A 15,369-nucleotide genomic window follows, 5' to 3' on the forward strand; every position below is an offset into this window, starting at 1 on the left:
GCTGGGTGTGTTTTCCAGAGAAACCCCCCTCGTCCCTGAGTCTGGCAATTCCCAAAGTCGGCCAGACTGTGACTTTGTGCTTCCAGAGGAACAAGCTGCCTCAAGGAAGGGTTGCTAAAGCTCTGCAGAGAGGGTGTGGGGCTCCAGAGCTGCTTCGAGAGGCTGCTGCGTGTCAAAAACAGGACGTGTGCTCATCCTGTTTCAGTCTTACTCGCCCCTTGCTGGGGTTTTTTTGGGTCTGAGTTATGCTTTTGACAAATCTGTCAGAAATTTCCCTCTGAGAAGCCTAAAAATGTTTGTGCTCGTCGAGTGGAACTCGCTGGGCTCGGTGGGTTGGGTGATGGCCCTGCACGGGCTGCAAAATGAGAAGGGCTGGAGGTGAGGAGGGGAGAGGAATATCAGAGGAAATTCCCTTTTCTGGCTGTTTTTTGGGATGGCCCAGCCCGCAGAAGCCCAGCATTTCAAGAAGGAGCCCAAACCCTCATGTTGGAGAAATTTCAGTGAAGAAATACCCATTTCTCCAAGCATTAAAAGGGATTTGTGTGGGAAGCACATCGCTTCCCAGCATTCCTGCCTTGAATATTCCATGAAGGAAAGGTTCTACTGGCATGGAATGGCCAGGGCAGGTGTCCTGCAGTCCAGGAGCAATATTTGAGGAGACCAAAATCCTGATTTTGTGAGCAGGGCTGGTTTTATTCTTTTGGAAAGCTCCAAGTGAGATCCACTTCCACTTTTCCTGTTCCCTGCTTATGGGACACCATCCAAAGGCACGGAATTCCCAGCTTCTCCACTTTTTTTCAGGTAAATCCTTTATAAACCGGGTTATAAAGCTGCCAAAATGTCTGTTTTCCTAAAATAAGGATTGGCTCACAACTTAATGCTGGAAAAAGTGGGGGGTAAAAAAAGGAAAAATTAGGAATAATTCTTTTTTTTTCAGCTCTCAAAACCTTCTCTCTGTCCCTACCAGCTCCAGGATGACTTTGCAATACATAAAGTGGCAAAATTTAGCTGGAATTTCACCTGTAGTGTTCACTTGAGCATCTTTGGACTCACAGAGAGTGAGTAAAAGGCATTTCCCTGACAGATTTTTTCCCTAAAATCCCCAATAACCATACAAAACTGAGGGGAAAAAGCCTTTTCCAGTCTCATAAATTCTCCATCGAGTCAGGTATTTTATTAAGGAATTAAAATACGAAATTCCAATCCCTCCTGGGTCTGTCATTTGCTTTTCACTGGAGATCTGATGCCCTCAGCCAGCCCCATCGTTCCTTATCTTTATGCAAATATCCCCAAGGTGCTCCCACGCTGATAGCAGGAGGAAAAGGGAGGTGAAAACTGATAATAATTTCAAAAACCCAGGAGAAAGCTGAGCGCCGAAGCTCGGTGGAGGGCTGGGAAGGAGGAATTTCGGCTGCAGGGGAGCAGCTGGAGATAGCAGCTCCAGGGTTTTATCTGCCCTGGCACAGAGGGGCTCTTGCAAAGCCCAGGAAACATCTTGGGTGCAGTTGATGAAACTTCACCCAAGTCCTCCTGTGGCAGTTAAATAATGTCACAACCCAGGGTTGGGCAAGAGGGGAGAGTTGGGCTTCCTTCATTTCACCTCTTGGCTTCTCTCCCCCCCTCTCTTGCCATTCTTCTCCTTGTTTGTCTCCTTTATTCCTTCTTTTTTTCCTTCCTTTTCCATCTTCCTGTCCGCTACCAGAGCAGCAACCAAAGAGTTTCTGGATGAGCCTTTCCCAAAATTCTGGTTTATTTCGTTGTCCCTTTCCACACCGTGGTGAAAGAGTTCCTGTGTTCCCCGGGAAGTGGAATCTGCTCTTCCAAACCAACAGCTTTGGCTATTCCTGGGAAAGTTGAAACAAAATTTTCCTCCTATTCCAGCGTTTGTAGGGCCTGGAAGTTCCTGAGTTTGGCAAGTGAGGTTTTAGTGTTTTTATAGGAAAGCATATTTAAAATTCCATCAGTGCAGTGTGACGTGGGAGCAAATCCCACCACTTTGTGTTCCCCACATCTTTTCCCTGATTCCATTAGAAAAATCCCAGCCTGGAGTCTGGAAAACACAGGCCAAAAAAAAAAACCCCAGTAACACATCTCCCTCCCCGTATCAACCACGATTTTGGCAACTTTTTGTTCTCCTCCTCGATTTGGTGTCTTCTCATCACTGGCTGTGACCATCCCTCCGGTTTCTAGGAGGAGAAATAGATCAAGGAAAGATCAGGTGGAAAAGGCCAGGGAATAAATTTGGCTTTCCCTTATTAAATTAGGGAAAGAGAGGGAAGGGATCACCAAGGGATCAGAGAGTGCTCTGGAAATCTGGATTTCAGTTGGATTTTGGTCATTCTCCAGCTGTTTCTCGCTCCTTCAGTGCCTGCAGCATTTTGGATGTTGGGCAAAAAAATGGGATAAAATTCAGAGTTTGGATTAACCCTTTGGGACCTGTTTTTCCATGCTCCCTTTCCTCCATTCATCCCTGTATTTATCCCTCCATGAATTGCTATGACACTGCTGAATTCCATGCAAATGGGACACAGTTTGCACCTAGGAAGGACAAATTCCCTTTAAACACCTGGGGTTTGAGAGGTGGAATTACTTTTTCTCCTGAAGAATTCCGGGTTTTGCAGATCCTGACTCATATTTGGGGATTTATTTCCTCATTCAACATTCCCATCCCTGGAATTTTTCCCATGGAATGAGGGTGGGGAAAAAAAAAAACCTCCATATTCAAGTTATTTTCATGATACCAATGGGGTGTCAGGGACTGTAAAACATTGTGAGTGGGGGGATGTGAAAAAAGAATTGGAATTCTGAAAAAAACCCTGAAAAAAGAATGAATGACATTCATTAATTAATTATCCGCATCTCTAATTACTGGAAGGACATCCCTGCACATTCCAAACAGCCCAAAAACCAGGAGCTGCTCCCTCCCAGCCCAACTCTGAACTCAAACCCACTGGAATCGGGCAGGGAAAAATCATCAGAGGAGCTAAAATGAGAATTACTCGCCTATAAACGCCCGAGGCAAAAAAAACGAGGAAGAGAGAGGGAGAGGGAGAGGGAGGGAGAGAGAAGATGGGAATTCTCCTGTGAGTTTGGTTAGTGGAGGGAAAAAAAGCCCAACCCGGCCTAAGTATGGCTGGATGTCATTTTTCAATTTGCTCCTGGTAAATAATGATCTCTGGGGCAGCCGAGGAGGGGAGGGAAAAGGAGAAGCTCTGCCCTGTTCTTGTTTAGTTCCTGCCAGGCTTGTGCAGGGTTTGGGCATCTCCGAAGCCCACCATGAACCCCGGGCACTTTGGGTTGGCATCTCCTCTCTCCTGGACCGTGTACCTGATGAGGAAAAGCAGAGCAGCCTCGGGGTTGTTTGGTAAAGCTCCTTTCTTTTCTTCTCCCAAAGTTTGCCTTGGTGGCCGAGCGGGGATTCACAGCAAGAGTTGGAGGTGGAGGAGGAGGGAAAAAAGCCCTGTTAAAGTGGGAATTTCAGCTGGAAATCGGGAACTCCCCGCAGGCAGCTCGGGGGGGTTGCGTTGCTCTGATCAAAACGTTGCAAACCTTTGGAAGTGCAGCGGTTTCCCCGTAAGGAAATGCTGCAGAATGGGTTTGATTTCAAGGATTTAGGATGGGGGTGCCCCAAAACTGGAGGGAACCAGGAGGTGACGTCTCTGCGCTGGAATTTCATGTGGGATTTAATGGTGGGAAGTTGGAAAGAGCAAGGGGATGATGAAGGACCAGGTTTTGTTGCTTGATTTGAGTCGCAGGCTTGTTCCCAATCCCAGGTTTATGGGCACCTGTGATGCTTTTTAATCCCAATTAAAGGTTCAGCCTCTGGGATTGATGAGTTTTTAATCCCTCACCAATGAAAATCAAATAAAATCCCATCAGAGCATCCAAAATATCAGAAGGACACTTTGGATAAAACAGTAGGAAATTTAACCTAATTGGCTAGACCGTGCCATGGTTTATTTTGCTGTGTATTTGTAGGGAATAAAACTTTTTTCCAGCATCCCTGGAACCTCTTGCACCACCCATGTGCCATCACATCCTTATTTTTAAATAGCTGGCATTCTGTAAAATATATTTATTTCCTATTTTGCTGTGCTTTGCTCCTCTTTTCCTGCTCGATATTTCCTGAATTAAATCCCTGTCTGTGTGCCAAAGGGGTTTATAGCCAGCTTTTAATGGGATTTTTTTTATGGGTTGGATTTTAAAAGACCCGACGAACACCAGAGAATGAAAGTTGGGACTGAGGGAAGGAATATTTGTCATTTTTCATTCCTGCCTGAAGATTCCTTCACTTCTCCTCTCTCCCCACCGTGTTTTAGGGGGTTTATCTGGCCCCTCCTGTTCACGGGAACTGCGGGAAGTTTCCCTTTGCAGTCGGACAAGGGGACAGATTTTATCCTGATTTTTTGAATCCCTTGAACTCTGAGTTCCTCCCGAATTTGTTGCTGTGGCAGAATCCTTGGAATGAGGGCATGGAATCATTTTCCATGTGCCAGGCAAACCCTGGCACTGAGGGGATGGAATTTGTGCCCAGCCATTCCCTTGGGACAATCCTGGCCTTTCCCTGCTTTGCTTCCAAGCTCCAAACACCCAGAGGATTTATTGGGCTTTTCCAAAGCAGGAAAAACAGGAAAACATCCTTTTTTTTTTCACCTGCCCAGGGTATTATGGCACATCCAGAATAAATTCTGGGATTTCTGCCATATTTGCAGCTCTGTCAGGTGCAGGGATTCTCCGTGGTTGCCTTTTTTGGAGGATCTGAGGAATGAATATCTGAATTTCCTGCTTGAGAGCACGGGATAAGAAGGAATTTCCAGGATAATCTGGGAATCAGAGAAGAGCTGGGGTCAGGAAGGTTTTTGGGATAAAATCCCTGCCCAGGACAGATGTGAGTGTCCAGTTAGGAATGTTCCAGGTGGAATTCCTGCTGCCCAGGATACTGCAGATCCAGGAGATAAATGAAATATTCAGAGGCTCTCAGGAGGGGTGGTTTGTGCAGGGGATAAAGCAAATATTTGTTTAATATCGCCATGCCCAGATTTGATTTTGTGGTGATAATTCGGATTATTCCCACCTAAAAATCCTGCAAAGGATTTTTTGTGCTGGCCAAGAAAAGCTAAAACTTCACAGTTACAGCCCCATGAACAGGAGGAAAATCAGATTAAAATATCCTGGTGCTCTAAAAGGAACTTTCCAGCTGATTTCCAGCACATTGTGGGTGTCAAGGGCGACATCTGGAAAACAGGACACGGATCTGATCCGAGGCTGATCCTGCTCAGCTTTGTTCACTCCACAGCGAATTTCCTTTGGAAAGGGGTGGGCATTGTTTGGAGTCGGTGTTCGGGGAGTCGTTTGTTGTCAATTAAATGAGTTCTTGGATAGTCTGTAAGGTTCGGGGGGGTTTAGGGCAGGGTTGGAACAGGACTGGAGGGAAAGGCGATGAGAAAAGCTGGAATTCCAGACCTTTGTCCTAAACCGGGTGGGATTGAGCGAGCAGAGAATCAGGAACAGGATCAGTGTTTGGGGACAAGGAGGCACCAGAGAGGACGAGGGAAGGGGCAGGAGGATCCCCACTTGGGATGTGGGATGGGACCTGGATCACCTGGGCTGCTCCTTCCCTCTCCCTGGACTGGCTCTGATCCCTCCCTGGCACAGGGATCCCCCTCTGCTCCCATCCTGGCACTCAAACCTCCTCTGATCCCTCCCTGGCACAGGGATCCCCCTCTGCTCCCATCCTGGCACTCAAACCTCCTCTGATCCCTCCCTGGCACAGGGATCCCCCCTCTGATCCCATCCTGGCACTCAAACCTCCTCTGATCCCTCCCTGGCACAGGGATCCCCCTCTGATCCCATCCTGGCACAGACATTCCCCTCTGATCCCATCCTGGCACTGAAACCTCCTCTGATCCCACCCTGGCACAGGGATCCCCCTCTGCTCCCATCCTGGCACAGGGATCTCCCTCTGCTCCCATCCTGGCACTGAAACCTCCTCTGATCCCTCTCTGGTGCAGGGATCTCCTTCTGATCCCATCCTGGCACAGACATTCCCCTCTGTTCCCACCCTGGCACTCACATCATCCTCTGATCCCTCCCTGGCACAGGGATCCCCCTCTGCTCCCATCCTGGCACAGGGATCTCCTTCTGATCCCATCCTGGCACTGAAACCTGCTCTGATCCCACCCTGGCACAGGGATCCCCCTCTGCTCCCATCCTGGCACAGACATTCCCCTCTGATCCCATCCTGGCACAGACATTCCCCTCTGATCCCATCCTGGCACTCACATCATCCTCTGATCCCTCCCTGGCACAGGGATCCCCCTCTGCTCCCATCCTGGCACTCAAACCTCCTCTGATCCCACCCTGGCCCACAAATCCCACCTGGAACAAAGAGGACCAGAGGCTTTGATGGGAATTCTCTCCTCCCTAAGCCCCGGAGCAGATCCGTGGTCGGGAGCAGAGGCAGTGGGTGGCAAACCCAGCAAGCTCAAAACACTCCAGCCATAAAACCCATCCAGGAGGAGAAGGAATAATTCCCACTTAAAAAAAGCCATGATTCCCACGGGTTTTAACTCCAATTACTGCTGGAGAGGGATGCCAGAGGATCCCTGGAAGCGCTGCCTCTGTGGGATCATCCCCTAGGATGGGATTTCTCCAGGAATCCTCTCTCCTCACCCAAGGGAGGTCTTTTTTCCCCCCTCAAATTTATGGAGCATATTTTGCTCCATATTCCCCCAAAATCCTGGAAACCTCCCATGTCCCGCAGATTTATCCCAGCCCTGATTGATTGGACATGGATTGGGGTTTGCAGGTGATTCTTCATCGCAGTGACAGTGAAACCGAGCCACAGAGTGAGGCTGAGACTAAAAAAATGAGATTTTTTCTTCCCTAAAAACCCCAAATTTGTCAATCTCTGGGTATCCAGGCCTGTCCTGAGTTATCCTTGGGACTCTGGTGCCTCCAGATCCTCAAACTGACCTGGGAAATGAGAAAATTTAGGAGCCTGTTGTGGATATGAGCGGCTTGGAAATTCCTGGTTTAACTGACGGACTCTTCCTCAGCTCAGGAGTCCCCTCAAATAATCAAACTGTGGAAAATCCCTGAAATAATCGAGTTGTAAAAGGAGTTTTGGTGTTAAAGCGGGATTGGAGTGGCAAAAAGACAATGGAACTGGGGGAAAAAATACCGAAAGAAATGAAACAGCTGGGAAAGGGGCTCAGCTGAGGGGGCAGCCGGGGGGGTCGGGCTCTGCTGCCAGGGAACAGGGACAGGAGGAGAGGGAACGGCCTCAGGCTGGGCCAGGGCAGGCTCAGGGTGGACAGCAGCAGGAATTTCCCCATGGAAAGGGAGCTCAGGCCTTGGCAGGGGCTGCCCAGGGAGGTGTGGAGTGCCCATCCCTGGAGGTGTCCCAGGAAGGGCTGGAGGTGGCACTCAGTGCTCTGGGCTGGGGACAAGGTGGGCATCGGGCACAGCTGGGCCTGGCTGGGCTGGGAGGGCTTTTCCAACCTAAATCCTGGAATCCTGTGACTTGTAACTCCCAACATTCCCAGATGGAAGCAGGGCTGGAGGAGGAAACCACGCTGTGCTCTGTTAGTGCAGCCTCACAGCCACAAGTGAATCCCTAAATTGGTTTTTTTCCACTGAGCACCCACCTGAGCTGGGCAGTTCCGAGCCTGGGAATGCCAACATCCCTCCCCTCCCCATGGCACCCTGTACCCACAGGGAGTCTCCCAGCTGTAGGATTTGTGGGATAGGGATTAAAACACCTTCAGGAGGATCTAAAATCCCAAATGGTTTGGGTTGGAAGGGACCTTAAAGATCATCTCATTCCACCCCCTGCCATGGGCAGGGAACTTTCCACTATCCCAGGCTGCTCCAAGCTCCATCCTAAATGTTGTCACATTCCTTAGGAAAAGACCTAAATGACAGCATTAGGAAGAGAAAAATATTTGTGTAGTTTTAATCCTGATTATAATAAAAAATCCAGCTAAAAAGCCACTTATTCCCAAGGAATCAGGAGCATTTCCCACAGGGAATTATTTTCTACTAAACTCCACAAATTAAGACCCATTTCCCAGCTTTAGGCTCAGCTTATGGGACCGGGACACATGGGTTAGAACCAGTCTTACCTCTGTGCAAGGTTTTAATTCTTCTTTTCCCTTGATAACAAGAATTCAGTAGAAAAATCAGTTCTGAACGGGACCTGCACACATCCAGAGTTCAGAGCTGCGCTCGGGTCAGAGAACCCCAGAATTATTTAGGGTGGAAAAGACCTGAGCAGTGAATGAATATGCAGAGGGATAACAGATTTCTGGGATTTGAAAACCTTTCTGTTTGAAAGTTTCGCTACTTGAAATTTGGGCCGAAGTTCGTGGGGATTTAGGCGGCTCAAAGTTTTGATATTCGATGTATTTGTTGAGAAAATGAAGGTTTGTGCCTAAAAATCCCCTGTAACTGAGGGGGTTTTAGTGGAATTGACTGAATTTCTCATCCACTCACCTCTAACTCTCTCTTCTTTCTTTTTATTTTATTTCCCCCCCCATTTGCTGGTCCAAGGCATCTGCAGTGATCCTACAGAGCAGATCAAAAACCCTGATATTACAATTAATGCTGGGTGCTGTTATACAAACCAGAGCACATAAAATGCCCAGAAAAACCAATTTTATCTGAATCACCCCAGGAGTGGAATGAGCAGAACATAATGGCACAAAATGTGCATTTTTAAGTCTCCAAAGCAGCAAATTCTTGGAGAAGATGGCAGCTTTTCAACAATTCCCATTCCTCCTCCACCCTGTATTCCCAAGTTTTTCAAGTAATTGGCTTTTCCTCTAGGGAGCAACCCCAGTAAAATCTTATTTAATGTCTCATTTCCCCTGCTTAGTTCTGTACATTCACATATTTTTCATTTTGGCCTGTGAGGAGGCAGAAACCCAACAGCTCTGAGCGTTTGCAGGGTTCTTCCCTCTAGAACAGCCTCAAAATCTGGATTTTTAGGTTGTCCACAGCAGTTTTGGGCTTGGCTTCTGCTCTTCCTTCAGCTTTTCCCCTCCGAGGTTCTTGTCAAGCTGTGACTGGAAAATTCCAAGTGCTGCTGGAAGCGCAGCTTCCCTGGGAAGTTGGTGTTTGAAGCTTTTCTAGCGATGGAGCAGCAGCTCAATGAATGAATGAAATGTGTAGGCTCGGGGAGGTTTGGGGCATAAATTAAAGGGATTCAGGTGCAAGAGGTACAGCAGACCCAGGGAATAATTCTGTGTTTGATCTCGGGCTCAGTGTTGCCGCTGCTCTTCAAACTGAGCTCGTTTTCCTTCACTTGGCATCTCTTATCTCTTGTCTTATCACTTGGAGCCGATAAAAACAGTCCCTGCCCTCCCTCCTGCTGCCTTTCAAATCCTCGCAAACCTCCGTCACAGTGGTTTCCCTTTCATCCCAAATTATTTCGGGGTGGATTTCACTCCTTCAGTCTCTCCTCAAAGGTGTTTCCTTCCACAAATTTAATCTCTGGAGTTGTCCTTCTCTGGAATCACCCTCGCATTCCCTGATAGCCACTCAGAGCACCCCAGGCAGGGCTAATCCTGCTGCTTTCCTGGGATTTGAGCGCTGGGGAAATGAGATTGGATGATCCCTCAGCTCTGGGTGTGATCCCTCTGTTCTGCACCTCCAGAGAGCCTTTCCCAGCTGGAATGCTGGATCCCAGCGCAGGGAGGACGTGGAGCTGCTGGAGAGAGGCCAGAGGAGGCACCAGGATGAGCAGAGGGATGGAGCAGCTCTGCTGGGAGGAAAGGCTGCCAGAGCTGGGATTGTTCAGCCTGGAGAGGAGAAGCTTTGGGCTGAGCTCAGTGTGGCCTTGCAGAGCCTGAAGGAGCTGCAGGAAAGCTGGAGAGAGACAATTCCCAAGGGCTGGAGGGCCAGGAGCCAGGGAATGGCTTCCCAGTGCCAGAGGGCAGGGCTGGATGGGAGATTGGGCAGGAATTGTTCCCTGGGAGGGTGGGCAGGCCCTGGCACAGGGTGCCCAGAGCAGCTGGGGCTGCCCCTGGATCCCTGGCAGTGCCCAAGGCCAGGCTGGACATTGGGGCTTGGAGCAGCCTGGCACAGTGGGAGGTGTCCCTGCCATGGCAGGGGTGGGAATGACATGATCCTTAAAATCCCTTCCTTCCCAAACCATTCCATGATTTTATGATTCCATAAGAAGCCAAATTCCTCTTGAGGAAGGCAGAACTCATCCCCACTGCAGAGTGATGCCTTCACGTGCCTGGTCCACAGGGGGGGAGCAAAACCACACAGGACAAACCCCTAAAAGGGATTTTTGCAGCAGAAATTCCCCCCAGTCCCCACTGCTCCCCGGGATTTATCAGCAGCTGTGGAAATCCAAGGAGAAAACTCCTTGGTGATGTTCTGGCAGGAATTCTTTTGTCCTTCTCTTCCTGTCCCGAATTCCCTTCCCATCCCTGCCTCCAGCTGAGAGCTTTAGTCAAGGGATGGTTTGTGGGGTGAGGGTGGAGGGGCTGAAATGAGGAAAGGAAGTTCCCTTGGTGTGCAGATCCGTGTCCATCCCATCCCAATCCTCTGAGAACCTGCTGGGTGTTGAGGAAAACCATTCCCCACATCCTAAAACAGGAGCTACGTCCACCTCCTAAAATATTTGGAGTGCCAAGAGCGTGGATTGTCCTGCCTGGGAAGAAAAAAGCTCTGGGGAAGAATGAGATGGGGTTTTTAGGGTCTTAAAGGCCGTGGGGTTTTACCCACCGTTATCACCTGAGGATCCTAAAAGCAATGGGGCTTTAAGCATTACCACCTGAGGGTCCTAAAGGATGGGGTTTTACCCACCGTTATCACCTGAGGATCCTAAAGATGATGAGGTTTTTACCACTGGTATCACCTGAGGATCCTGAAAGCAATGGGGTTTTAACCATATTTATCACCCGAGGGTCCTAAAGGATTTGGGGTTTTTGCCACTGTTACCACCTGAGGATCCTAAAGATGATGAGGTTTTACCCACCGTTATCACCTGAGGATCCTAAAGGATTTGGGGTGTTTAAGCACCGTTAACACCTGAGGATTCTAAAGGGGCTGAAAGCCCTTGGGAAGTTTTTCCAGGATCCCAAATAATCAGATGCTTGGGTTAAAGTTCCAGGCTTTATTTCCCTCTCCCACCACCCCCCGCTTTTCATGGAATGAGCTCCAGCACTTTCCCTGCTCCCAGGGGGAATTGTGGCTCTTATCAGAGATCAGAGCCAAGATTCCCGGAGGGATTTAGGTACTTCCCAATCGCTGGAAGTCAGGGAATACTCCATCCACCTGTCCCACCTCATTCCTGGTGGCATTTTGGATGATTTCCCATTGCGGGTGAGACATCACTGCAGGAAATCAGAAAACAATCACCTTTTCCTTTGCTGCCTGCCGCTTTTCCCCGTTCAGTGTTTCATCATTAGCCCCCAAATAATTCAACCGAAATTTATAGGACTTTTTTTTCAGCTCAGGCAGTGCCTCCAAAGCAATAAATATTTGCAGGGATAATTCAGCAGCCTGATAAAAATATGTTTCTTGTGGTGTTTTAAGCGTGTTTGGCTTCTTTGAACCAGCAGCTTAATGAATGAATGAGTGGAATTTGTAGGATCAGGGGGGTTTTTTGGGCATAAATTAAAGGAATTCAGGTGCAAGAGGTAAAAACTTGGCCAGGGAATATTTACGTGCGTTGTTCAGGCTGTTTAAAATTCACCCCTAAATGGTTGCCGCCTCTCTGGCACTTCCAAAGCTTTCCTTGGCTGTGAGATGGAAGAAAACTCGGGGGTTTGTGGTGGAGGAATTCCGTGCCACAGAGGCGAGAATGGAGATTCCCTTGGGGTTTGTTTCCGGCGGGGGCAAATTGGTGTCAAAATCCAAACTGGGGAGGTTGTAACGCCCGTGGCGATTCCCGAAAGGATCCCAAAGCTCTGTCCGAGCGCCCGTCCTTAAATTTCGGGACGCTCAAAAGCCTCATGATAGGAGAGGCAGCATCAGCTTTGCATCGTTCCCTATCCCCAAAAGCTGCTTCATTCCCCTTTTTCCAGAGCACCTGCACAAGAGGCCGATAAATACCAGGGAGAGTCACTCTGCGTAGCACGCGAAAATAAAATGATAAGGGAGACGATGAATGGAATTGGCTAAAAAAAAAAAAGTACAGAGAGAAAACCGCAAAAAACACAAAAAAACCACCTCCAACACTAAACGAAATAAAAAACCCCAAACAAAACCAAACCCAGCCAGGTGCGGGCAGCGCTAATGGGGCTGTAAAATAAACAGCTCGATCTGCACCAAAATCTCCTCGCCGCGGTGTTTTCCCTGGCTGCTCTCTCTTTTTAACTCCTCAACTTCCCTCGCAAAAGCTTTGGCGCAGTGAGAAAGAAAATTGTCGCCTTTAACCCACGTGGAATTGCTGATAGCGCCGGGAATTTATGGGGAAAACGGAAACACGGCGGATTTTCTGCGTCTCTGTTCAGTCGTGGCGTTTTCTGCGTCTCTCCACGCGCGTGGGGCGCGTTTATTTCGTGTTTACAACAAGGAGCTCGAATTAAGGCGAGATGCAAAGCAGGGAGCGAAACTCAGATCAAATATCTCAATATAAAATCCTCCCCGCCTCTTGGCTAAAAAAAAACAAAACAACAATTAAATGGTATTTTTTCACATTTTAGCAGCTGGATGCACATCAGTAAAATGACTTTTCTTATCTCTGCCGTGCCCGTAAAAAGTTACCAGCCACCAGTACACCCAGATGGCTTTTAAGCTGTGGTTTGTAACAGCATTCGCCTGGATATTTCTCTTTTTTCTCCCCTTAAAACTGAAAAGTAATTGAAATCCGGGGTCGTTTCATGCGAGAAAGTGGAAAATGCGGGATTAAAAAAAAATCAAAAATAAAGAATATTTTTTAAAAGTTAGAAAAATTTAGGAACTTGGCGTGGAATAGTTTTAGCACCAAATTCGGCTGCTTGAACATAGGGACCTGTTGCAAGTGCGGCGGGCCGGCGCTTTTTGGGAGGCGACGGGACCTGGAAATTGCCCTGGGCAGTGCGGGGTGGGCAGTGCGGGTGGGCAGTGCCAGGCTGGGCATCCCCGGGTCCCTCCGCCCAGGGACAGCGGGGCAGGGCCCACCCGGAGCCCGCTCAGGGAAAGGCTCTGCTGACCCGCACCGCTGGGATGCGGGAAAAGCTTCACCCGGCGCTCGTGCCGGGAATTCGGGGCCCCCGGCGCATCCCTCTCCCGGCAGCAGGCGCCGAGTTCTCCCCGCCAGTTTAATTCTTTCTTTTTCCAGTTTAATTGCGTTAAACCCCGCAGCATCAGAGGCAGTGACTCGCCGGTGCTCCATCCCCGCATCTCGCGTGCCGCGTGTCCCCACAGTGACTCCGCAGCGTCCCCAGAGCGGCTCCCGGCAAACCCGAGCATCCCCTTGTCCCGCGGCGTGTCCGGGGCTGCGGGGGGTCTCGGCCCCTGTGGGGACAGGAGGGGCCGTGGTGGGCGCAGCTCCCAAGGCCGCAGCGGCCGCTCCCAACCCCCAAATCCCAACCCCAAATCCCGGATCCCAAATCCTGGATCCCAAATCCCGGATCCCAAGCCCAAATCCCGGGGTCTCCCCGCGCCCCCTCCCCGGTGCCGCTCGGCCGGCGGGCGGCGCGCGCCCTCCAGCGGCCGCACCGGGAACTGCACCCAGCGCGCCCCCGCCGCCCCGAGCGCGGCTCCTCCCGACGGGAGCGGCCCCGGGGGGTCCCCGCCGCCACCGCCACCACTCCCATCCAGCCATCCATCTGTCCATCCAGCCATCCATCCAGCCATCCATCCAGCCATCCATCCAGCCATCCATCCGTCCGTCCATCCATCCATCCCTCCGCCCGCCGCAGCTGCTGCCGCTGCCCTTCAAAGCCCGCCCGGCCGCCGCCGCGGCTGCTGTGCGCTGGCGGGGGTGGCGGAGGGGGAGGCGGCCCGCGGGTGGCCGCGGGGAGGGGCGGGGATGCGGCGGGCGAGGCGGGTGAGAGTCGGCGGAGGGAAGCGCGAGACAGCGCCGAGAGCGCGGCGGGGACGGGGCGGGATCGCCCCGGTCCTGGTCGGGGTTCCGGCAGCGGCGGGGACCGGTCGGGATCGCCCCGGTCCTGGTCGGGGTTCCGGCAGCGGCGGGGACCGGTCGGGATCGCCCCGGTCCTGGTCGGGGTTCCGGCAGCGGCGGGGACCGGTCGGGATCGTCCCGTTCCCGGTCTGGGTTACGCTCGCGGAGTCGGCGACCAGCATTAAAAAAAAAAAAAAAAAAAAAAAAAAAAAAAAAAAAAAAAAAATTAAAAGAAGGAAAAAAAGCCACCAAAGCCAAAAAACCCCAGCCCGACCCAGCCCGACAGGACAGCCACGCCTCCACCCAGCGTCCTCGCTCCCGGCTCCGCTGCTGCCCGTGTGGCTCTGCCCGAGCTGTCCCCGGCGGTGCTGTCCCCGCGGCTGGGCTGTGCAGAGGAGGAGGGCTGGGAGGGATGTCCCTGTCTGGGAGCGCCGCGACCGCCCCAACAAATCGAGCGGCGCCGGGCGCCTCTCGGGGCCGCGCTCTTGTCCAAGGGGGCGGCGGCGGCGGGGACGCCAAGCCGGCGATGGCCGTGTCGGGGACCACCCGAGGTGTCCCCCCAAAAGCCCCGGAGCAGACAGCGCCGGCAGCTCGCCCGGGGAGGAGAGGGGGCCACCCGGGGAGGAGCGGGGCCGGCGGCGGGCATGTGGCGGGGCGGTGTCTGCGGCTCTGCGGGCACCTTGCGGGCACCTTGCGGGCACCGCCGCTCTCGGGGGCCGGCGGGCCGTGAGCGATCGGCGAGCGGGACCCGCAGCGGACAGGCGGGCACAGCCGGGGGTCGCAGCACCGAGGGGTGACGGTCCCCGGGCGGGTGCGGAGCCGCGGTGCCCCGGGGGACGAGGCGCGGTTGCGGTGTCCCGCCGAGCCGGCGCTCGGCCCGCGCCGATTCCGGGAGCCCCCGGCCCGCGGCCGCGCCCCGGTAGGGCCGTGATTGGCCGGTGCCCTCCCCGTATGCAAAGCACCGGGGGAATGACATTCCTCCGCACGCCTCCGCCGCCCCGACTCGCTCCCGGCCACCTCCAGCCAGCCCGGCGGCGGCCGCCGGCCGGGCGCGCTCCCACCGCGGCCCCGCGCATCCCGGCAGGAATTCCGCCTTCCCCACGTGAAGCGCCGGCAGCTCCCCGCCGTGGAAACGCGCTTGGGCCGAGCGCTGCTCTCTAAACCCGGCTGGCAACTTTGGGGCTTTGATCGCGCCCGGTGCTTTCCGCCTCTCTCGTCGTTGTGGGGTCAGCGGCTCCGCCACCCCCTCCCGCCGCCTCCTCGTTTTGCGGAAGGAAAGATTTCACCCGTTCAGAAGTAGC

At 52.1% G+C, this 15,369-nt stretch overlaps 1 protein-coding gene across 1 annotated transcript in view; it reads right to left on the reverse strand.

Annotated features, from left to right (window-relative positions):
• LOC116439880 (cilia- and flagella-associated protein 251-like) overlaps positions 1–15,044 on the reverse strand; it is a gene marked incomplete at its 3' end in the record, with an annotated part of 55,433 nt that extends 40,389 nt beyond the window's left edge. Inside the window, exon 1 of the mRNA XM_032099922.1 lies at positions 14,664–15,044. Within this exon, the coding sequence (XP_031955813.1) occupies positions 14,664–15,044 (381 nt within the window). The remainder of the gene's footprint in view (positions 1–14,663) is intronic.
• Positions 15,045–15,369: the final 325 nt, after the last annotated feature.

Source organism: Corvus moneduloides, chromosome 2, assembly GCF_009650955.1.
Source record: "Corvus moneduloides isolate bCorMon1 chromosome 2, bCorMon1.pri, whole genome shotgun sequence".
Classification (NCBI taxonomy): domain Eukaryota; kingdom Metazoa; phylum Chordata; class Aves; order Passeriformes; family Corvidae; genus Corvus; species Corvus moneduloides.